Source organism: Rana temporaria, chromosome 4 (assembly GCF_905171775.1).
Source record: "Rana temporaria chromosome 4, aRanTem1.1, whole genome shotgun sequence".
In the NCBI taxonomy this organism is placed as follows: Eukaryota; Metazoa; Chordata; class Amphibia; order Anura; family Ranidae; genus Rana; species Rana temporaria.
The window spans coordinates 422909086-422932803 of record NC_053492.1 but is presented as its reverse complement, the minus strand read 5'-3'; the positions used below and the strand labels follow the sequence as shown (position 1 = coordinate 422932803).

At 43.4% G+C, this 23718-nt stretch overlaps 1 protein-coding gene across 2 annotated transcripts in view; it reads left to right on the top strand.

Moving 5' to 3' along the window:
- DISP1 (dispatched RND transporter family member 1) overlaps window positions 1-23501 on the top strand; it is a 100213-nt gene extending 76712 nt beyond the window's left edge. For both annotated transcript variants that reach the window (XM_040351371.1, XM_040351372.1), the window contains 5 exons: window positions 1537-1660; window positions 3613-3740; window positions 11046-11143; window positions 14762-14859; window positions 20413-23501. In XM_040351371.1, the coding sequence (XP_040207305.1) occupies window positions 1537-1660; window positions 3613-3740; window positions 11046-11143; window positions 14762-14859; window positions 20413-23046 (3082 nt within the window). In that variant the 3' untranslated portion in view covers window positions 23047-23501. The remainder of the gene's footprint in view (window positions 1-1536; window positions 1661-3612; window positions 3741-11045; window positions 11144-14761; window positions 14860-20412) is intronic.
- The last annotated feature ends 217 nt before the right edge of the window (window positions 23502-23718 follow it).

Genomic DNA, 23718 nt, shown 5'->3' with positions numbered 1-23718 from the left:
TTGCTTAATTGATTCTGTTGCACTGAATAAACCAGACCATAGTTACTAATGTATATTGATCAGAATCTCTCAAACTAGCAAGCAATATACATTGACCTGTAAATTCCTATTATTTTGGGTCTGTAACATTAGGGGACCAAGCCCCATCCCGCTATAATGTTTATTCACACTGAAGGTTTGTGTTCTGTTTCAAGTGTTTGATTTATACAAAAGACATAAGAAAAAGTCGTCAGACCCAGACATTGCTAACAACATGGCAACCTGCTAAGCCAGAATGATCCACAGACGGTCAACTCGCTAAGAGTGAGATTCAATGTAGTTTGTTCTAGGTTGGCAAGTTACAATTGATCAAAACCCTACTGACTTCTTAAAGCAGTGGTCTAGGCCAGATTCGGCCCTTTGCTTGCCTTTATCTGGCCCTTGTGGTGCTGTTTCTCCCACTGACGCCATTGATGGGGCGCGGTTGCTCCCACTGACGCCATTGATGGGGCGCGGTTGCTCCCACTGACGCCATTGATGGGGCGCGGTTGCTCCCACTGACGCCATTGATGGGGCACGGTTGCTCCCACTGACGCCATTGATGGGGCGCGGTTGCTCCCACTGACGCCATTGATGGGGCGCGGTTGCTCCCACTGACGCCATTGATGGGGCGCGGTTGCTCCCACTGACGCCATTGATGGGGCGCGGTTGCTCCCACTGACGCCATTGATGGGGCGCGGTTGCTCCCACTGATCACAGATGCTATGTCATTTTTTTGGGGGGGTTTTAAAGGTCATTTTTTTTTCCCTAAATGGCTTCCTTTACCTTCAGTCCTCCTTCACTTACCTCATCCTTCGATTTTGTTTTTAAATGTCCTTATTTCTTCTGAGAAAACCTCACTTCCTGTTCTTCTGTCTGTAACTACACACAGTAATGCAAGGCTTTCTCCCTGGTGTGGAGAAAGCCTCTTAAGGGGGCGAGCAGGCAAGTCAGGACACTCTCTACGTTGCAGATAGAGAAAGGAGCTGTGTGTAAGTGGGCGTCCTGACTCTCCTGTTGTCCAAGGGAGGGGGCGAGCATGACACTCCATACCAGGGAGAAAGCCTTGCATTACTGTGTGGAGTTACAGACAGAAGAACAGGAAGTGAGGATTTCTCAGAAGAAATAAGGACATTTAAAATCAAAATGCAAGGAGGAGGTAAGTGAAGGAGGACTGCACTAAGGTAAAGGAAGCCATTTAGGGGGAAAAAATTGTTTAGGTAGGTTCTCATATTACAGAAATTGGGAAAACTAAAGGAGATTGTGACTGTTTAATCAGATTGTAAGGTGTGAATTCACCTTTTCTTTTCTTTTCCTTTCCCTTTCCCTTTTCCTTTTCCTTTTCCTTTCCTTTCCGTTTCCTTTTCCTTTCCTTTCTTTTTTTCTTTTTCTTTTTCTTTTTCTTTTCTTTCTTTCATGAGGCTGGAACAAATATTAATGATGATTGGGTTTTACGTATATTGATAATATTTTGAGAGAGAGCTTTTCCATCCTAACCAACTTTTGTTTTTGTCCTAGTTATTCTGCTTTAATAGCAGACTGGCCTGTGGTGGTCCTGGGGATGTGCACTGTGCTTATTGTCGTCTGTGCCCTGATTGGTATCTTGGTGCCTGATCTGCCCGACTTTTCAGACCCACTTCTGGTAAGTGTTTTTTTTTTTTTATGTTCTCCCTGTTTGAGCTGACAACATAGTGTCTCTTCTGTGTTAAATTTCCAAGCAGTGTTATTAGCCATGATTGCTGGACTACAGAACTTTGCCCCTCTCCACATGTATACATTGATATCTTTTCCAGCAAAACAATGCTGCTGCCTTGACTCCCAAGAACGTGTTCACCAATTGTGTGTAAGAAAAGGGCTTTTGGGAGATGTAGTTCTGGTGGTGTGCCCACGTTTTATAGGAGCTGGGCTCCCCCCCCCCCCCCCCCCCAGCTGCATCTAAAATAATTTTACACGCCTGGTGCTATCAAAATAATAAAAAGCGATTTCTCGTTGATAAAATACAATGCCTGCACACATGAGCTAAAGGGAAGAAGTCTGAGGTTAAAAATCTGTTTTACATTGTGGCATCATGCCTCATTAAATGCGGTATTATTAAAGCTTATCTTGGACACTGGTTTCCTCATCGGCCCTCCGTGAGTTTTCCTGTCTCTAGAGCCAAGGACCATTAGCTAGATTCAGATACAAGAGTGTATCTGTCGGCGAGCGTAACGTATCTCGGATACGTTACGCCGCCATAAATTAAGGCGCAAGTTCTGTATTCAGAAAGAACTTGCGCCCTAAGTTACGGCGGCGTAGCGTATCTGGTCCGGCGTAAGCCCGCCTAATTCAAATGTGGATGATGTGGGCGTGTTTTATTTAAATTTAGTGTGACCCCACGTTTTTGACGTTTTCTACTAACGGCGCATGCGCCGTTCGTGAAAGAATCCCAGTGTGCATGCGTCGGATATAATGCCTAAGATACGTTGGCTCAATGCCTGTGACGTGAACGTAACTTACTCACAGCCCTGTTCGCGTACGACTTACGCAAACGACGTAAAAAGATAGGCCTTTTTCCGACGTCCATACCTTGCATGGGCTGCGCCACCTAGGGAGCAACTTTATCTTTACGCCGGCGCATCTCTTCCGTAAACGGCGTAACTAATTGCGACGGGCATACGTACGTTCGTCAATCGGCGTATCTTGCTCATTTGCATATTCGACGCAGAAAACAACGGACACGCCTCCTAGCGGTCAGCCTAAATTTGCACCCTAAGATACGACGGCGTAGGAGACTTACGCCGCTCGTACCTTAGCCTAATTTATGCGTATCTGGTTTCCAGAATACGCTTAAATTTACGACGGCGTAGATTCAGAGTTACAACGGCGTATCTACTGATACGCCGGCGTAACCCTATGTGAATCTAGCTCCATTAGGCGGTGTCTAGATTATGCAGGTGATGTGACACGAGAAGGACTCCAGGAAGAAAAGGATTAACATGTGACAGTAGCTTCAAATAAGTACAATTATTATTTGAATACACTTCCTTTTTTTCAGCAGTAAGGGGGTTGGCAATATTCTGGACTGGCCTTTTTTTTGCGATTCTGTTGCATATTTTTGCCAGGAGATTGTGTAAGTAACGACGCTTCATAATCGCCAAACCTCTGCCACCCCATTAGCAGCAGCATTGTGAGCCTGCTATGTCAGCTCCTTCAGTTGGCCATTGGCCCTGATAGGCAGCCCAACATACAACTGCTCATTATGTAAAGGAAAAATTCAAACATTTTTGCTATCAAGAAATTTAGTGACTTGAGTAGTATGGCTAAATTGTGTTTTTTAAATGTTAAAGGCCCATCAAGAGCATTTAATAAGAGTGCGAGATGATGAGCAAGTGTCATGCCTGTCCTGAGGCTTTGTAATGCAGAGAGCAGTCTTTCCTAGCCTGGAGCTGTTAGTTGTCATTCACCTGTTATTAGCCAATGACCTCTGACCTCCGTGCTCTGACCTCTCTTTGTAGTAGGGGGCTGTGTATTCGCTTGTTTGCGGTGTGTTTGATGGAGATACTCCTCCTGTTAGAGCACAGTGATTGATGACATTCCATTTATTTTCTCTTACAGGGGTTTGAGCCCAGAGGGACGGCCATTGGCCAGAGACTGGTGACGTGGAACAATATGGTGGACAACACTGGATACAAGGCAACATTGGCCAATTATCCCTTTAAATATGCAGATGAGCAAGCCAAAAAGTAATTAAGTCGTTTTATGTTTTTTCTTTTGCTTTTTGGCACGATGTTACTTTAAAGCCCCGGTTTACACTTAACTGAATTTCTTTAACTTTAAAATTCTTTATTAGGAGTCTAAAGATGTTTCCATACAACTTTCATGCGGGATTCACAATTTTTTTTCCCCCAGAAAATGTTGTGACTCTTGTATGAAAACATTTTATAGATCGACCCTTCCATTCCTTTCTAAGGATTATAGCTGCACAATTAAGTATCTAGGACGGAGCATTCAACTTCCTCACAGAATTGTGTCTGAACAACCAATCGCCAGGTTAACCACTTAAGCCCCGGACCATATTGCTGGTCAAAGACCAGAGCACTTTTTGCGATTCGTCACTGCGTCACTTTTACTGACAATTGTGCGACGTGGCTCCCAAACAAAATTGGTGTCCTTTTTTTCCCACAAATAGAGCTTTCTTTAGGTGGTATTTGATCACCTCTGCGGTTTTTAGTTTTTGCGCTATAAACAAAAATAGAGCGACAATTTTGAAAAAAATGAATATTTTTTACTTTTTACCATAATAAATATCCCCCAAAAATATATATAAAAAAAACGTTTTTTTTTCCCCGATACGTATTCTTCTACATATTTTTCGTAAAAAAAAAATCTCATTAAGCGTTTGATTGGTTTGCGCAAAAGTTATAATGTTTTACAAAATAAGGGGTAGTTTTATGGCATTTTTATTAATATTTTTTTTACTAGTAATGGCGGCGATCAGCGTTTTTTTTTTCTCGGTACTGCGACATTATGGCGGACACTTTGGACACTTTTGACGCATTTTTGGGACCATTGGCATTTGTATAGCGATCAGTGCTATAAAAATGCCACTGGAACGGAAGGGGTTAACACTAGGGGGCGGGGAAGGGGTTAAGTATGTTCCCTGGGTGTGTTCTAACTGTAGGGGGGGGTGTACTGACATAGGGAAATGACTGATGACTGTTCATACATTGTATGAACAGACGGTCAGGTATTTCTCCCCTGACAGGACCGGGAGCTGTGTGTTGACGTCGGCGAGATGACGTATAGCTACATGCTCTCGCCCAGCAGAGCCGACCTGCCGCCGTATAACTGGGGCGGCTGGTCAGCAAGCAGTTAAAGTGGTTCTAAAGGCTCAAGGTGTTTTTTTTTGTTTGTTTTTTTAACCTTCATGCATTCTAATGCATCCAAATACTTAAATCGCGATCCAACGATGTGCACAAAAGGCTCGGCTCTCCGAGGACTCTTTCGTCTTTGGCTGAGACCTCAGTGGGACCCATTGGTTCCCGCTGCTGTCGATCACAGCCAAGTGAGCCAATGAGAAAGGGGGGGCGGGGCTAAGCCGCCGCTCCATGTCTGAATGGACACACAGAGCAGTGGCTCAGAAGCTAACCTCTTTGGGTGCCCCCCTCAGAAAGCTGTTTGCTGTGGGGGCAGAAGGGTGGAGCCGAGAAGAGGAGAATCGGGGCTGCTCTGTGCAAAACCACTGCACAGAGCAGGTAAGTGTAACATGTTTAAGTTAACCCAGTGTAAGCACTGACACCAGTTGACAGTGTAAAGCAGGGATCCTTAAACTACGGCCCTCCAGCTGTTGCGGAATTACACATCCCATGTGGCATTGTAAACCTCTGACATTCACAGACATGACTAGGCATGATGGGAATTGTAGTTCCTGAACAACTGGAGGGCCATTGTTTGAAGATCCCTGGTGTAAAACCTCATACACACAATCTGACTTCCATCAGACTTTTCTGTGGCCGTGAACTTGTTCTGCATACACACGGCAGAACATTTTCAGCCAACGTTCACCAAATCACATGGTTTTTCAGCTCTTTACCGCCACTCTTTGGGCAACTTCTGCTATTGTTGGCTGATCTTTAGCATTGGTTCTGAGCATGCGTGTTTGTACTTTGGACTTTAGTCCGATGGACTTGTGTACACATGATCAGATTATCCTCCATCCGACATTTGTTGCCGGAAAGTTTGAGAGCATTCACAGCGAACATTTGTCCGTTGAAAAACCGAAAACGATTGTCCGATGGAGCATACAGACTGTCGGATTGTCTGATAAAACACATTCGTCGGACCGTTGTTGTCAAAAAGTCCTATCGTGTGTATGGGCCTTTACGGAGTTAGAACTTAGCCGTGGAAGTAATGGGATAGGTAAATGGCTATCAGTAGTTGGTAGGTTGTTCTTAACTAGAGAACCTGTCCCTTTTGCCCTGAGTGGGTAAAGTGTCAGAATTCTTAAACCAAGATAAGCACCCCCTTTGACGCTTAGTATATTTCATTGTTTGTCTTTGGTTGCTCGTTCTGCTCACCGTGTCCATCCGATCAGCTGGATTGTATTTTTGTTTCCTCTCTCCTTTTGAATAATATTTATAAGTGTTCCATGTCTTTACAAGTGTTACTTTGCCTCTGGAATGTCTTCCCATTAAAACAGCTGTTTTGTACAACCACATCCATTATTTCCTATGAGCCTTCAGACAAGGCTTGCATTGTGCTGATCAGCTGTGGTCCTGAGCTTGGAGGCAAGCCCAAAAGAATGAGTTTTCTCCACTGGATTGTGGGGCTTACTCCCAAGAGCGAGTTGGTCCGGTAGTGTCTTTGAGCAGAGTCACTACTCCTTCAAACGAAGGGCTGTCATTGAGGAAGTTTGGGCATGCTTCATGGATGTCCTCTTCAACAGCGTTCCCCAACCTTTTTGGCATCGGGGACCTGCTCCGTGCAAGAAAAATGGTGCCACGGCAATTTTTTTTCACGGGCAATTTGTCAGGGCAATGGCTGGTGTTCGTGCTTCAATCATCCCGGCACCATGGTTATTATGGTGTCAGGATGATTGAAACGCATTATTTCTATCATTACATTGTAATATAAAATGAAATAGTTCAATACACCATAATGTTGAATCACTGGGAGCCTTGAGAGCGTCACTTGAAACCATCGCTTGTCACTTGCCAAATCACCTGCCACCAGATGAGGATGTCACTTGCCACTATATCTGCCGCCAGATGAGGATGTCACTTGCCACTATATCTGCCGCCAGATGAGGATGTCACTTGCCACTAGATCTGCCGCCAGATGAGGATGTCACTTGCCACTATATCTGCCACCAGATGAGGATGTCACTTGCCACTATGTCTGCCACCAGATGAGGATGTCACTTGCCACTAGGTGAGGATGTCACTTGCCACTAGGTGAGGATGTCACTTGCCACTAGGTGAGGATGTCACTTGCCACTAGGTGAGGATGTCACTTGCCACTAGGTGAGGATGTCACTTGCCACTAGGTGAGGATGTCACTTGCCACTAGGTGAGGATGTCACTTGCCACTAGGTGAGGATGTCACTTGCCACTAGGTGAGGATGTCACTTGCCACTAGGTGAGGATGTCACTTGCCACTAGGTGAGGATGTCACTTGCCACTAGGTGAGGATGTCACTTGCCACTAGGTGAGGATGTCACTTGCCACTAGGTGAGGATGTCACTTGATTAACATGTAACATGGCTGCAGAGTACTTGCAGCCAGGCACAACACTGTCAGCCTCTGCAGGTGAAACACATGCGACGGAGAGAGGGCGGGCAGTGAGAGATGACGTCATTCTCTCTCTGAGTCGTGGCTGCACCCCCGTGTAGAGCAGCCTTCGTGGCACTGAAAGTAAGGGCGGAACAGCGGCGCGGGCAATGAGAGATGACGTCATCTCTCTCCCCCGTCGCCGCACCGCTGACATTACCGGTCTCCTCCACGGCCCGGCAGCAGAGGCGATACGGCCCGGCGTTGGGCCGCGGACCACAGGTTGGAGACCTCTGCTCTAGAAGACTCGGAACGCCTAGGCTGTGCCAGACATGTCCAACTGGTAGTACACGGCCAGAACAGAAAGGTGGGATAACTTTGGAAATATCCTAGAGCTGGAAGCTTTCAGCTGGAGATGATTACTTATAATTCTAAAGCTAGCACTACTAGCTTAATCATCAAAATATTTAAATGTCGAGTAATTACCAGGAGTAAATATTCACTGCTAAATAGATGGAACTGATGGCTCCCTATGGAGTAAGCTACACAGGTAATATGCAGAAGCCTCTAGCGATCGTCTGATGCATTTTGCACTTGTGCTAGATTGAGCACTTCTACTTGCTATCGCTGTGGCTTACTTTATAGGAAGCTCTTTCTTTCACCCGTTTATGGACCTGTGACTGCTGGGAATAACTATCGTTGGGGATTTGTATAGCACGATTGCGCTACTAAAAATGTACTAAATTTAGCACCAGCCTAAAGCTGGCCATACACATGCAATTATTCGCTTTTAAAAACTTCAAGCCACTACCTGTTGCAAATACGATTAGCAAGTAATCCTCCAACTACAAGCTCAATATACAATGCTGTGAAAAAGTATTTGCCCCCTTTCTGATTTTGTTTCTTTATTTTTGCATATTTGTCACACTTAAATGACTCGGATCATCAAACTAATTTTATTATTGCACAAAGATAACCCGGGGCAAAAAAGCTGTCCAAACCTGCTTTGCTTTATGTAAAAAAGTAATTGCCCAATAAACATAATAACTGGTTGTGCCACCCTTGGCAGCAACAACTGCAATTAGGCGTTTGCGATAACTGCCAATGAGTCTTTCCCATTGCTGTGGAGCTATTTTGGCCCCCTCTTCTTTGCAAAATTGTTTTAATTCAGCCACATTGGAGGGTTTTTCAGCATGATACATGATGTAAGGTCATGATACAGCATCTCAATTGGATTTAGGTCTAGGCTTTGACTAGGCCACTCCAAAACCTAAATTTTGCTTTGTTTGAACCATTTGGAGGTGGACTTGCTGTTGTGTTTCGGATCATTGCCCTGCTGCATAACCCAAGTGCACTTGAGCTTGAGGTCAGAAACTGATGTCTGGAAATTCTCCTTTAGGATTTTCTGGTAGAGCTCAGAATCCATGGTTCCATCAACTATGGTAAGTCGTCCAGGTCCTGGAGCTGCAAAGCAGCCCCAGACCATCGCGCTACCACCACCACATCTGACTGTTTGGTATGATGATCTTGTTATGAAGTGCTGTATTAGTTTTATGCCAGATGTAACGGGACGCACACCTTCCAAAAAGTTAAATTTTTGGAAGGAGTCTCATCAGTCCACAAAATATTTGTCTAAAAGTCTTGGATAATCAAGATGATGTTTGGTAAATGTGAGATGAGCCTTTGTGTTTTTTGGTCAGCAGTGGCTTTGGCCTTGGAACTCTGCCATGGAAGCCATTTTTGCCCAGTCTTTCCTATTGTTGAATCATGAACACTGATCTTACCTGAGGCAAGTGAGACCTGCAGTTCTTTTAGATGTTGTTCTGGGTTCTTTTATGACCTCCTAGATGAGTCGTCATCATGCTCCTTGGAGTCATTTTTGTAGGCCGGCCACTCCTGGGAAGGTTCACCATTGTTCCAAGTTATCTCCATTTGTGGATAATGGCTCTCCCCGTGGTTCACTGGAGTTCCAAAGCCTTAGAAATGGCTTTTAACCCCTCCTTAGACCGATACATGTTTGTTTCTAATCTGTTCTTGAATTTTTTCTAGAGTGTGGCATGTGTGGCTTTTTGTGATCTGTTGGTGTGCTTCATTTTGTCAGACAGCTTCTATTTAGGGGATTTCTTGATTCAACATGTCTGGCAGTAATCAGGCCTGGGTATGGCAAATTACATTTTTAACTCGGCTTTTCCAAAAATTGTGGTTAATCACAGTTCATCATGATTCGGCATGGGAGGGGTAAATTACTTTTTCACATAGGGCCAGGCAAGAACAGCTTTTTTCCCTTTTAATAAATTAAATAATAATTTTATAAACTGCATCTTGGATTTACTTGGGTTATCTTTGTGTATTATTAAAATGTGTTTGATCTGAATCATTTAAGTGTGAGAAATGGGCAAAAAAACAAAAAATCAGGAAGTGGTCAAATACTTTTTCACAGCACTGTATAACCAGATTTTGGTAGAATGAAAAAGGGGGCATCATCAGTGCCAACTACATGGGATTGTGGCTATCATTATATTTAATTTAAAATTGGGTTATAGATTTAAAAAAAAAATGGGGTTTCAATGAACACATTTTTGTGAGGTAGGAAATCAGGATTTAGGCGGGATTTGCACGTGTTTTTGAGCGGGAAGGAGTTCAGGCGGGAAAAACATGTGTACTGATGACTCATACACGTGAGGTAGAGGGGTATATAAAGCCCACAGGTGTGAGGGTCAGGGCACAACATTTTTTACCTTGTCAGGTTAAGAGCTCCCCATCCCCCCCACCCTTGTCGCTGCACCTTTTATGTGGTCTGTCACCCTTGAATCAAGGGGGGACTTGGTTGATATTTCATTTATGGCAATCACTTGAGTCTTATGACTGAGTGAGAATGTTTTGAAAGATTTGAAAAATATCTTTGAAATTAAATATTTATTTATTTATTGAGATTTTAATAAAGAAAATTATTTAAATAGATTTAATGTTTGTATTCTAAATTATACCAATAAAGGTGCCGCGGCCAATTTATCACCATCTTTGATGGTCTTGGTTGGGTCTATTATTTATTATTTATTATTATTATTGATAACATTGTATAGCCTACATTCCCATGTGAAGTCAATAAATGAACAGCTTTTAATGCAGTTAATTGAAAGATCGAATTGAAGGATGATCGAAACAGGGGAAGAAAATGGGTGGAAAGTGATTGGATTCTTCTATTGCATTCAGTTGATCAAAACCAACATTTAATTTCTTCGATTTGCTTTGCATAGTTCACAAAAAATGGAATCAAAACTTTGACCACTTTAATAAACTGCCAGGATAAGTTCACCTTTGGGAACGTGTTACTTGCACCGCCCATTCCATGGATGGAACATGTAACATTTGCAGCCTCCCCCCGATTTCCCAACTGTCCTTCTAATGCACTTCTAATGCAAGCTCACAGTGTGCAGTGAAATTGGAGTGAAGAGTTTATAACCATTGGCCAATGGGCTGAAAGAAGGGAATCTATTTGTGTAGAGCAACCAGTGCCGGCTGAAAACCTAAAACTCATTAGCACCCTGTACTGATTATACCATCATTCCTCTTTTGTTTGCCCATCTTTTTCCTTTAGAATATCTCTCCCATCTTCAGGCGTCTCCAGTAGCCCTGATATCTGATCCAGTTTTAGTCTCTCCTTTCCCAGATTAGTCCATTCCTCCATATGCTGTAGAAGACACAAAAATGACTTGATGAATGAAGCCATCAGGTGTCTCTGCCATGTAATGTAATTATGGGATTGTGTTTTTATCATAGACACCCGGTTGACAGATGGTCAGATGATCACTATGAAAGGGAGAGAAGACAAGCGGACTGGGACTTTCACAAAGACAGTTTCTTCTGTGCTGTGCCAAGTGAGTTTTTTTTATTCTCCCCCTCCCTTTTTTTTTGCTAGCAATGATCATGAGAGCCGTACCGAAACTAGATTGATAATCACGGCCCCAAGGTCACCAAATGACCATGTTTCAGTGTGAAAAATGTACAATACTTGACAGCAGTTTTGTTTAATAAACTAAAAAGGCCCAAGGTTTAAAGATTGGGGGGGGGGGGTGTGTGTGTGTGTGTGTGTGTGTGTGTAAATGATGCATGTGGTTTCAAGGAAAATGGTATTCTCATAGCAAACCAGTGTCCATGCAATGGTACCGTATATACTCAAATATAAGCCGAGGCACCAACTTTTACCACAAAAAAACTGGGAAGACTTATTGACTCGAGTATAAGCCTAGGGTGTCCATCTGCGTGCCCAAATTTGCTTCACTGTGCCCATGCCTCACTGTGCCCATGCCTAGACTTACATTTAACATGGGAGTATATAGAAGGGGTGCCCCGGCTTTGAAAAAATCAGTGCTCCTCGGCCGTAGGTCCCCCAGACAGAAAACTTTGCACACTTGTAGAAGAGAACTGGGGCTACATGTGTGCTAAGTTGATCACTTTTATTCCTATTATAAGGAATGTAAACATCCCTTGTAATAGAAAAAAGCATGACAGGTCCTCTTAAATATGAGATCTGGGGTCAAAAAGACCTTGGATCTAATATTTAGACTAAAATGCAAGAAAAAAAAAATTGAAACTGTAATTTTTTCAAATGACAAAAAAAAAAATTGTTTCTTTAAGACGCTGGGCGGGACTGACGTTTTTCCCTCACTCACACCCCCAGTCAGCTGCCGAACAGTCCCGATCGCCTCCGCCGCTACCGACGGCTCCGGTAAGCGGCGGGAGGCCCTCTCCCGCAACCGATAACGGCGATCTCGCGGCGAAGACCGCCGTTATCGTGTACAGGACCCTTAGCACTAAAGATGGATACCTCGGTTGTGGCAGCAGCTGCTGCCGTTACCGAAATATCCATCTTTAAAATTTGGACGTATATATATATATATATACAGTGCAGGGTCTGGAAGTGGTTACGTTTCGGGCGCATGTCCATTCATCTCCACTCGCATGTCCTACCTTGGCTCAAGTCCCGGCCAGCCGCCTGCCTGCTTATCTCCTTGCCTTCCCTGGCTGAGTGATTTTTCCTCTGCTCCCCACCCAGTAGTAGCCGGGGCACGGAGAGTAAGACTTGGCAGGATGTGAGGCGGGCAGTGGTGGCGACAGGCAGACTTGCTGATTCCCGCCATTACTAGTAAAAAATATGTCCCCGGATTTCATTTTAAAAATCTGGTTACCTTATGCTACAAGCTTGGCACACCTATTTTTGGGCAGTTTCTCCCTGGACGACCTCTCAAGCTCCAGGTTGATGGAGGAGCGTCTGTAAACTAACATTTACAGTCCAACAATAAAATAATGCATTACTCCGTTACATTCACTGACACATCCAACAATTGTAGTTTTATATATGCAAAATCAAATACATGTGCACTGCCTATCAACAGATATACTAATGCAGTGCATATATGCCTCCATCACCCCTCAAGTATGACTAGATTGCATATAATTGTCTAAATCCAAAACCATCTTCTGACTATTATGGTCTAGTCAGACACACCAACACTCTCTGGTATACCAATTCCTTTGGGCTAAGGCCAGGGGTATTCAGCCACCTTCCCCACAGCTTTTCAAATATGCTGGGACATTCCTGGAGAGTATAAATGTAGTTTTCTAGGAGCAAAGCCTTGCCCACAGACGCCACCCTGGACTTTTGTGTAGGGGGATCTGGAGAATTCCACATTATCAGAAGTAACCTACGTGCAAGAAAGAGGACCCTTCCCAATGCTATCCTAGGATGCTCATCCTCAATGACCTCCTCCAAAACATTCAGTAGGCAGCCTTTAGGTTTCAGAGGTAGTTGTACCCCAAATACTATATTACATTTTTGCAGTAAGGATGTCATTTAGGGCAATGCCATAGCAAAAAGGTTAAGTCCCCATGATCTCTATGACAATGAGACTCCATGCTGTACACCATCTTGTACAGTAACTCCTTAGAGGAATGAAGTGACAGCATAGAATATAGTTTCTGAGCCACGTTTTAGGGAGCAGGTTACTACAGCCTGATGCACACCTCCCGTTGTTCACCAAATAATAGTCCCAGGTTCCACTCCCATCTTGAAGTCTCCTTGCAAGGGTGACCCTTATTATGAAATTCAGCTAGCAACATGCTGTAGCATTGAGAGATGAAACCTGTAGAACTTTCAGCCATTTGAATTGGATTAAATCTATTAGTGGGAGATACCCGCCAATCCTGCGCCCGAACCGCATGCCATAGTTGCAGATAATAAACGTGCATATGGGCGGGTAATGAATATATAGCCTGCAGGGAGGCAAAAGGTAAAAAGACACCATCCTTAAATATCTGAAACGTATAGGGCCGGATTCAGAAAGAAGATACAACGGCATATCTCCTGATAGGCCGTCGTATCTCTGAGTCCGGCCGTCGTATCTATGCGCCTGATTCATAGAATCAGGTTACGCATAGATATGCCTAAGATCCGACAGGTGTAAGTGACTTACACCGTCGGATCTTAGGCTGCAATTCCAGCCGCTAGGTGGCGCTTCCCTATCTTTTACGCGTCGGATATGCAAATGAGCATTTACACCGATTCAGAAATGAACGGCCGCCCGGCGCTTTTTTTTTTACGTCGTTTGCGTTTGGCTTTTTCCGGCGGAAAGTTACCCCTGCTATAGGAGGGGTAAGTGCGACGTATCCTATGTTAAGTATGGCCGTCGTTCTCTCGCCGAGTTTTGAATTTTTTACGTCGTTTGCGAATACGGCCGGACGTCATTTACGTTAACGTCGAAACCAATGATGTCCTTGCGACGTCATTTGGAGCAATGCACGCTGGGAAAATTCGCGGACGGCGCATGCGCTGTTCGATCGGCGCGGGGACGCGCCTGATTTAAATTGTACACGCCCCCTAGCCGCGGAATTTGAATTCCGCTGGGGGATTTACGATACGGCGCCGCAAGTTTTGAGGTAAGTGCTTTCTGAATTAAGCACTCGCCTCAAAAACTTGCGGCGGCGGATCGTAAATCAGATAGGTTACGCGGATCTAAAGATCCGCTAACCTATCTGAATCCGGCCCATAGACTATACCATATACCTTCTATCCAGCGCCATGCACTCATTTGGCTAGCTCCAAGTAATTATTGTTCTATATCGGACTATCTCTCTTTATTTGATTTTTTTTTTTTATAAAAAAATTATAAACTTCTTTCACATTGTCATTATGGGGTATTGTTTGTAGAATTTTGAGAGAAATAATGAATTTAAATCATTTTGGAATAAGGCTGTAACATAACAAAAGTAAAAAGTGAAGCGTTGTGAATACTTTACCAGATGCACGGTAGTCCAAGGTTAGTTGGGGGTATAAAATGAATAGCGCAGCGAGGTTGGTTTTGTGCAATGTACACACAGGTGTAAATCATTCTACAAAATGTTGGTGCCTCTGCCAATTTTTCAGTGCAACATGGCCCTAACTGAACAAGTCCCCAAATCCCTAACAATATTGTAACCTTTGTATTTTTTGTTTCCAGATGAGCACTACTCCCGAGTGGTCTTCACCTCTGTGAATGGAGAAAGCTTGTGGAATTTGCAAGCCATCAAGTCTATGTGTAATATAGACCATAACAGGGTAAGTGTAGCGACACCACATATTTCTGACATTCTTGACATTCTTTTGATAATGATTGGACACTTCTGAACAAACATGACAACACCCGGGTCACCCTCCGCAAACAGCTCCATTATGGGTGTCACAGGGATGTGTGGTGTTTGGACAGGCAATGATTTTGCTGGGTCACCAGAATGATTACAATTGGAGGAATTTCCTTTGTTGGTCCTGCAGTATGTCTCCAGGACATAAACTCGGCTACTGTGTGCTGTCCAAGCCTATCTTTTTCTTTTTAGATGGTAAATTCCCAGTGCAATGCAACATTCCATAGCAATCACCCCCCAGGCAAAACCAGTGATTTTTAACATCACTTTGGGAAGTTGCTAGCACTTCCCCTGCTATACTATGCAGAATGTTTTCTGATTTTGTTGGCAAAATATGTTCAGTTATTGAGCTCCCTATTCATGTTGTTGCAGCACATGTACTTGAACACAAATGTTTAGTATACATGTGTCACCAGGAGGAAAGTCGCACCTGTCAAACTTTTTATGCATTGCCCTATAAAAAGAATCCCTGTTTTTAAATTTTATTTTCCTTCTTTTTATTGCTTGTATGGCCTACCATAAAAAAGTGTCTTGCATCACATAAAGTAGAAGTTCCGCCCTTCTTCTCCCCCTCTTACATTTGGCAGTTTATTTTTTTGTGTGGGGGGGGGGATACCTGATTTTGACAGGTACCCACTCCCCCACTTCTGCTCAGATCGCCGCGGCAATCTGAGAGGAAGTGTGGCTCCCCTCCTTCCTCTACAGCGGGGATATGCAATTAGCGGACCTCCAGATGTTGCAGAACTACAATTCCCATGAGGCATAGCAAGACTCTGGCAGCCACAAGCATGACACACAGAGTCAGATGCATGATGGGACTTGTAGTTTTGCAACAGCTGGAGGTCCGCTAATTGCATATCCCTGCTCTACAGCCTTCTGGGACACCTCACAGGTCCCAGAAGACTGCAGGACCAGTCATAGAGCACAGCATGGCTTGCATGTGCGCAGTTGGAAGCTGGCTGTAAAGCCGCAAAGCTCCACTGCTGGTTTACCTTAGTCACCTGAAGCTGATTGAAGTATCGCCTTGGGAGAGGACTGGGTTGGATCCAGGGACAGGTAAGTCATTTATAGTAAAAGTCGGCAGCTACAGTATTTACAGACTTCTTTTTTTTCTTTTTTTTGTTATGGGGACCAGAGCTCTTCTTTGATTAAAAATGTATCAGTACCCTTACAAAGCCCCACAAATGCCTGTTGATCCTGTTTTTGTGAAGTCCAACTAATGCAGCTAGCTTCCTGTGATGGTATGACAACAATGCTGCACTGCTTCTGAGTTGACAGCAGAGTTGCTACACTTGTGTAGGTTTGCACTACAGTGGGATAAATAATGTTGCAGGGGGCATATCTGCTTCCTTTCCCCAGTACATTCCTTTTATGACTTCTGCTGCAAATATCCAGTACTTCCAGGTATGGGGAAGTGTCCGAATTCCAGCATACAGTGTTCACTGTTTGCTGACTAGGATAGTCACTGTCATCTGATGAGGACACAATTCCCAGCCCATGTAAATGGCAGCACCTGGCATTTTTATTTAATTTTCTATTATAGGAGCTTGCAAAGCATTGCACCCGCGACCAGTGGATAACTGGTGCAATGTCAAGATCCTTCAAACTCTTCCTCCAGCTCAGTGTCTATACTTCTGTATGGGCTTTCAGTTAGAGAGCTGGAGGAATAGTCATTGGACTGCGAGTGCACTGATTGCCTTAGTCATGTTCCATTGGGAACTACAGATCTGCACCCGCGGTTGCAGATGGTACTTGTAGGTCATTCATTCACAGATCTCTCTGAATGAATGATGTGTCTGTGCCAGCGGAGCTGGTTGCTTTGCAACATGTTCCTAAATGTGGAGTTGGCCTTTAAATGCACCTGGGGATGGGGTGTTGGACACGGGTTGATTTACTAAAACTGGAGTGTGCAAAATCTGGTGCATCTCTGCATAGAAACTAATCGGCTTCCAGGTTTTTTTTTTTTTTTTTTTTTTTTTTTTAAAAGCTAAATTGAACAAGCTGAAGTTAGAAAATGTTCAACTACGATGTACAGCTGCACCAGATTTTGCTTTCTAGTTTTAGTAAATCAACCCCCACTGTCAATTGGCATACTGTTTCATAAAAGCCAGGTGTTGTCAAAATTGGAAGTAGCTATAAGCCCAGGTTCACACTGCGCTGCGGGAATGAGCTGAACTCGCACGATTTCACTCCCGCTTGTCAGTCCCGGTTTCTGCCCAGATGTGAATGTAAATCGCGGCCCGAAATCGCAAAAAGTAGTACAGAAACTACTTTTTGAAATCGATGTGGCGTCGCACCGATTAGGGCGGGGCAAATGCCGGCGATTTGACATGTCAGAACGCACCAGTGTGAACAAGGGCTTATGCACATAATTTTATTTACATTTTTTGGCTGCAGCGGATCTTAAAGTGAAACTACAGGCACAATATATAAAATGCATAAATGATGCAGTCTGTCACCAGCATTAACACAATCGTTTTATTTTCCCCCATAACATAATTTTATTGCCTATTGATCCTGATCCTGCCAATAGGTCTGTTATTTTTCTACTTTCTTTATCAGACAACGCGGTTTGTTTTGCAGTGAAATTGCACAGCAGTGTTGTCATCCCATGGACAGGGTATGCATCATTTTAAATGGACTTTTAGGCTAGGTTCACACTGCTGCGAATTCGAAATCGCGGTAAAATCACGATTTTTACCGCGATTTCGCGGCTGCGATTTTGCCGCGATTTTGGCCTGCGATTTAAGAGACATCTGTGCAGTGTTCAATGTAAATCGCGGCCCGAAATCGCAAAAAGTAGTACAGGAACTACTTTTTGAAATCGGTGCAGCGCCGCAAATGCGGCGTCGCACTGATTAGGACAGTGCCATTGCCGGCAAATGCTGCCGATTTGAGAAATCGCATCTCAAATCGTACCAAATCGTACCCAGTGTGAACCTGGGCTTAAAATACTTTTAGACACTTTCTAACAACTCCAGCTAAAACCTTTTTAGGAAGTTGTAGCAATATTTTTTATTTCTTTTGGTTTAAAGCAAATGAATAACAGCTGACTATTTTAAGCACTACTGCTGTTACAGGAAGTATAACAATAACTGATTTACTGGCAGGACCTACAGGTAATCAAACTATGTTGTAGAGACTCAGAAAAACAAAAGCAGGTTCTTTATACTATTAACAGATCACACATGTTATTTTTAATTTTGCACATAGCTCCACTTTGAATTATAGCTGATGATAGTGGATGAAGGGGTTTGCAGGCCTTTATTTCTTTTTTCTTTCCCTCGTTAATATTACATTCTTAGCCGTGATCATTCAGGATTTCCTGCTTGTGTTCTGTGGCTATTACACTTTGCAGGGTTTGATGTCAGCATGAGGAAATACTCTCTCTCCTTTTTATATCCAGGGTAATTGTGGCCGGCCAACTAATGAATTTCATATGGCAGGAGTTTTCTCATCCTACGGTTTAATCACTGTAGGGCACGAAGACAATTAAACATGAAATACAAACTGTTGGAGCCCTTTGGTTACGGTTCACGCCGAGCAGTAAAAACAGCCTCATTAAAGCTGTAAAAATGGAGCTGTAATCTGTTTATGGAAGACTTAATGATTTGGGTAAGCAAAACTTTAGCCCCAGTACGCGTAGGCATTTAAATCCTCTCAGTGCTGCCAGCAGGAGATGTATTGGGTTGTACGCAAAATGAACTGCGGAAGGAAAAGATTGTGGAGATTAAGATTTTTTTTTTGTTTACCATTGAAAGAAAACTACAGGCTATACATGTGTATTCTAAGCTACTATATTGCACTAGAAGTATTTATCTGTAATCTGTTTTTATATCACAATGAAAATTTAGTGCATTTCAGCAAGCACACATTCTCACTTGGTTTAACATTTTTTGAAAGTAGCTTTTATGTTATTATTACCTTTTTGCTTTTTGATGTGCTTCATTATTTGGCTGTACCATTTCATGCACAGATTTGGAACTACTTCCCTTTCTGGTTATTTGGAATGCAATTAGCATCCCTGCTTAACCACTTAAGGACCAAGGTTCTTTTTGACACTTGTTTACAAGTTAAAATGTATTTATTTTTGCTAGAAAATTACTTGGAACCCCCAAGCATTGAGGGGCAGATTCACATACAAATGGACACGCGCAGCGTATCAGAGATTCACTACGCCGCCATATCTTACCTGGCTTAAAGTCGAATCCAGGAAGAATTCGCTCCGTAAGTTATGGCAGCGTAGTGTATTTTTGGCGGCGGAATTCAAATCGGCGGGTAGGGGGCGTGATTCATTAAAATGAAGCGCGTCCCCGCGCCGATTGAACTGCGCATGCTCCGTTTCGAAATTTCCCGCCTTGCTTTGCGCGAAATGACGTCGCAATGATGTCATTTTTTGAACTTCGACGTGACTTACGTCCATCCCTATTCACGGACGACTTACGCAAAAAAAATAAAAAAAATTCAAATTTCGACGCGGGAACGACGGCCATACTTTAACATGGCAAGTCTATCTATACGCCGCAAAATAGCAGCTTTAACTATACGCCGGAAAAAGCCGACTAGAGACGACTTAAGAGAATGCGACGACCGCGCGTACGTTCGTGGATCGTCGGTAAAAGCTCATTTGCATACCCGACGTGGAAAACAACGCAAACTCCACCCAGCAGGCGCCGAAGTATTGCATCTAAGATCCAAAGGCGTACGAAGCCGTCGTATCTTGGTTTGAGCTTTTGCAGGGTTTAGTAACAGGGGAATGCATGGAGGCAAGCATCACTAAGTGGGGGTTCCCACAAGAGAACTGATCACTTTACCTTAAACACCCAAGATGATTGTCTTACAACCGTCCAACACACGCTGCTTGGTGGCCCATAACAGTGCTTCCAGCACAAAGACCAAGTTATCGAAGACAGCTTTTTGTCTGGGCTAAAGATCAGTATCTGGCAGGATTGACTTCTGATCATGTGACCACGGTGACTGGTCATATGATCACCAATCCTTCCTGCTTCCCCGGCATTCCAAAAATGTTTAAAGTGATGCCAGGGTGGGTGGGAAGGGGTTATCAACAGCTGAAATAGTCTCGACCATATAGAAAGGCTTTTTCTGCCCCTGTGCCAGAAGAGACACTGATCGGCGCTCACAACCATTAGCTCCAAGTGCTGATCATATTCTGGTTTTCCAGCATGTCCTTTTCGACAAAAGCTGGTTGTTAGAGCGGCTTCTGTTGGAAAGACAGCTGTACATACTGACAGAATGTTGGCTGGTTCAACAGATATCCAAGCTGTGTGTACTAGGCTTTAGACAGTTGTCACTAGAACAATTGGTCAATTTTCCCTCACCACCTTTTCTAGTTCCACCGTTATGTCTGCATTTCACTTTAAAGCAGGATGTTAAGATTAAGTCTGCTTTTCGCTATAGATAATTTTTGAAAAACTCTGGTTATATTTACCTTTGTTCTGTTTTTTTACAGATTCGTTCCCACCCTCAGTTTTCAGACCTCTGCCAGCGAACTACTGCAGATTCCTGTTGCCCAAGCTGGACTTTAGGAAATTATATTGCCATCCTTAACAACAGGTCTTCGTGCCAGAAGATCATAGAGCGTGATGTCTCGCACACACTAAAGCTTATCCGTACCTGTGCCAAGTTCTATTACAATGGGACATTGGGACCAGATTGTTGGGATATGGTGGCCAAGAGGAAGGACCAGTTGAAGTGTACGAATGTGCCTCGCAAATGTACCAAGTACAATGCCGTCTACCAAATCATTCACTACCTGGTAGATAAAGACTTCTTAAACCCAAAGAATGTGGATGTCAGTCTTCCAGTTTTACGGCACAGCATGCTTTTCTCACCAACAGAAAAAGGCGACTCCATGATGAACATTTATCTGGACAATTTTGAGAACTGGAATTGTTCTGATGGTGTGACAACCATCACTGGGATTGAGTTTGGTATCAAACATAGCCTTTTTCAAGACTATCTCTTAATGGATACTGTGTATCCGGCCATTGCTATCGTCATTGTCCTTTTGGTCATGTGTGTCTATACAAGATCAGTATTCATTACCCTGATGACCATGTTTGCCATTATAAGTTCGCTGATTGTATCATATTTCTTGTATCGCATAGTATTTAACTTTGAGTTCTTTCCCTTCATGAACCTCACTGCACTGATTATTTTGGTTGGAATCGGAGCAGATGACGCATTTGTCTTGTGCGATGTCTGGAATTACACAAAGTTCGACAAGCCCCATGCAGAGACTTCGGAGACGGTCAGCATCACACTACAACATGCTGCTCTTTCAATGTTCGTCACCAGCTTCACCACCGCCGCTGCCTTCTATGCTAACTACGTCAGTAATATTACAGCCATCCGGTGTTTTGGGGTCTACGCTGGTACTGCCATACTGGTGAACTATCTTCTCATGGTCACGTGGCTGCCCGCTGTAGTCGTTCTTCATGAACGCTATCTACTAAACATCTTCACATGCTTCAATGGTTCTCAACAGCGGCCTTACAATAACAATAAAAGCTGTTGGAGCACAACGTGCCAGAAATTAAAGAAACTCTTTTTTGCCATTTCGGAAGCATCGAGGATATTCTTTGAGAAAGTGTTGCCATGTATTGTTATCAAGTTTAGATTAATTTGGGTGTTCTGTTTCCTCACATTGACTGTTGGTGGGGCCTATATCGTGTGTGTTAATCCAAAGATGAAACTCCCATCATTAGAACTGTCAGAATTCCAGGTGTTCCGCTCTTCCCATCCTTTTGAGCGTTATGATGCAGAGTACAAAAAGATTTTCATGTTCGAGAGAATTCACCATGGTGAAGAGCTCCACATGCCTATCACAATCATTTGGGGGATCTCAGCAGAAGACAATGGAGATCCCCTCAATCCAAAGAGTAAGGGCAAGCTCAAACTGGACAGTAGCTTTAATATTGCCAGCCCTTCCTCACAAAGATGGCTTTTGAACTTTTGCCAAAAGTTGAAAAACCAAACATTCTTCTACCAAACCGATGAACAGGACTTTACTAGTTGTTTCATAGAAACCTTTAAACGGTGGATGGAAAATCAGGACTGTGACGAGCCTGGTCTTTATCCATGCTGTAGCCAGTCAGGTTTTCCTTATAAACAGGAAGTCTTTGAGCTCTGCATTAAGCGTGCCATTATGGAGCTCGAAAGAAGCACCGGTTACCACTTAGACAGCAAGACTCCAGGACCAAGGTTTGACATCAATGACACAATCAGGGCCGTCGTCTTGGAATTCAAAACTACTTACCTTTTCACTTTTGCCTATGAGAAGATGCACCATTTCTACAGGGAGGTGGACGCTTGGATCTCAGAGGAACTTAAAACTGCCCCTGTTGGTCTCAGCAATGGCTGGTTCGTCAGCAATCTTGAGTTCTATGACTTGCAAGATAGTCTTTCCGATGGAACATTAATCGCTATGGGATTGTCTGTTGCTGTAGCTTTTAGTGTAATGCTCCTCACGACATGGAACATAATCATCAGTTTCTATGCGATAATTTCTATAGCTGGCACAATATTTGTCACTGTCGGTTCTCTTGTCTTATTGGGATGGGAGTTAAATGTTTTGGAGTCAGTTACAATATCCGTTGCTGTGGGGCTCTCTGTAGATTTTGCCGTACATTATGGCGTTGCCTATCGCCTTTCTCCAGATCCAGATAGAGAAGGGAAAGTGGTCTTCTCTCTAAGTCGCATGGGATCTGCTATAGCAATGGCTGCCCTGACTACCTTTGTTGCTGGAGCAATGATGATGCCTTCAACAGTTCTAGCTTACACCCAACTGGGCACCTTCATGATGTTAATTATGTGCATTAGCTGGGCTTTTGCAACCTTCTTCTTCCAATGCATGTGCCGTTGTCTCGGCCCGCAAGGAACCTGCGGCCAAATACCGTTGCCAAAAAAGTTACAGTTCAAAGCTTTTTCTGAAGCCTTATCTTCGAACAGTTCAGAAAGAGGACAGATCAAAATTAATCATGTTAACAAATACCAGTTAGACACTCGAGGTGCAAAAGAAGAAATAGAACATGAACATTATGAATTGGAGCCTTTAGCTTCACATAATTCTAGCACATCTTGACAAATGGATTTTGGCAAATCATTTCTCTTGTTATGGCGAGAGATTGGCTGCGCAGAAAACTGATGTGTCTTCACTGCCCTGTGTAAATTCACTAACTTATTTTTATTATTATTATTGTTATTTTAACATTCTCTACAGCTATGTACATAAAGATGTGGGCCAACAAATTGGTTATTTTTAAGTTGGCCATATGTATACCGGTATATTCAGCCAAAAATAGACGGCATCTCTGAATGCATGAGGTGTAAACCGTTGGGTTCTCATTGGGAGTTATTCCGCATTCCACAAATAACCAAGTCCACCCATTGCCCTTCCATGTCTTCATAACTTGCCATTATATTGCAGACCTGTGGGCTGTCCTGGAATAGAAGGATCTGATGAATGTGTGGGTCCAATCCTGACACCAAACTCTAATTTTAAAGTTAACTTCAGGCAGATATAAAAGGCATAAACTAGTTCAGCTGTGTATTAATTATTACACCACAATTTTATTTTTATTTTTTTCAATGCAATTACTGCAATACCAAAATTTGACCTAGGATCACGCTCCCTATGCAGTAGAACTCGGTTTAGGAAAAGCGGCACAAGAAGTTGGTTGTACTACAGGAAACGTGCTAATAAGGAACATGCTGATGGGAGACAGCAGAGTTGAGCCTGGTACACACGGCTGAA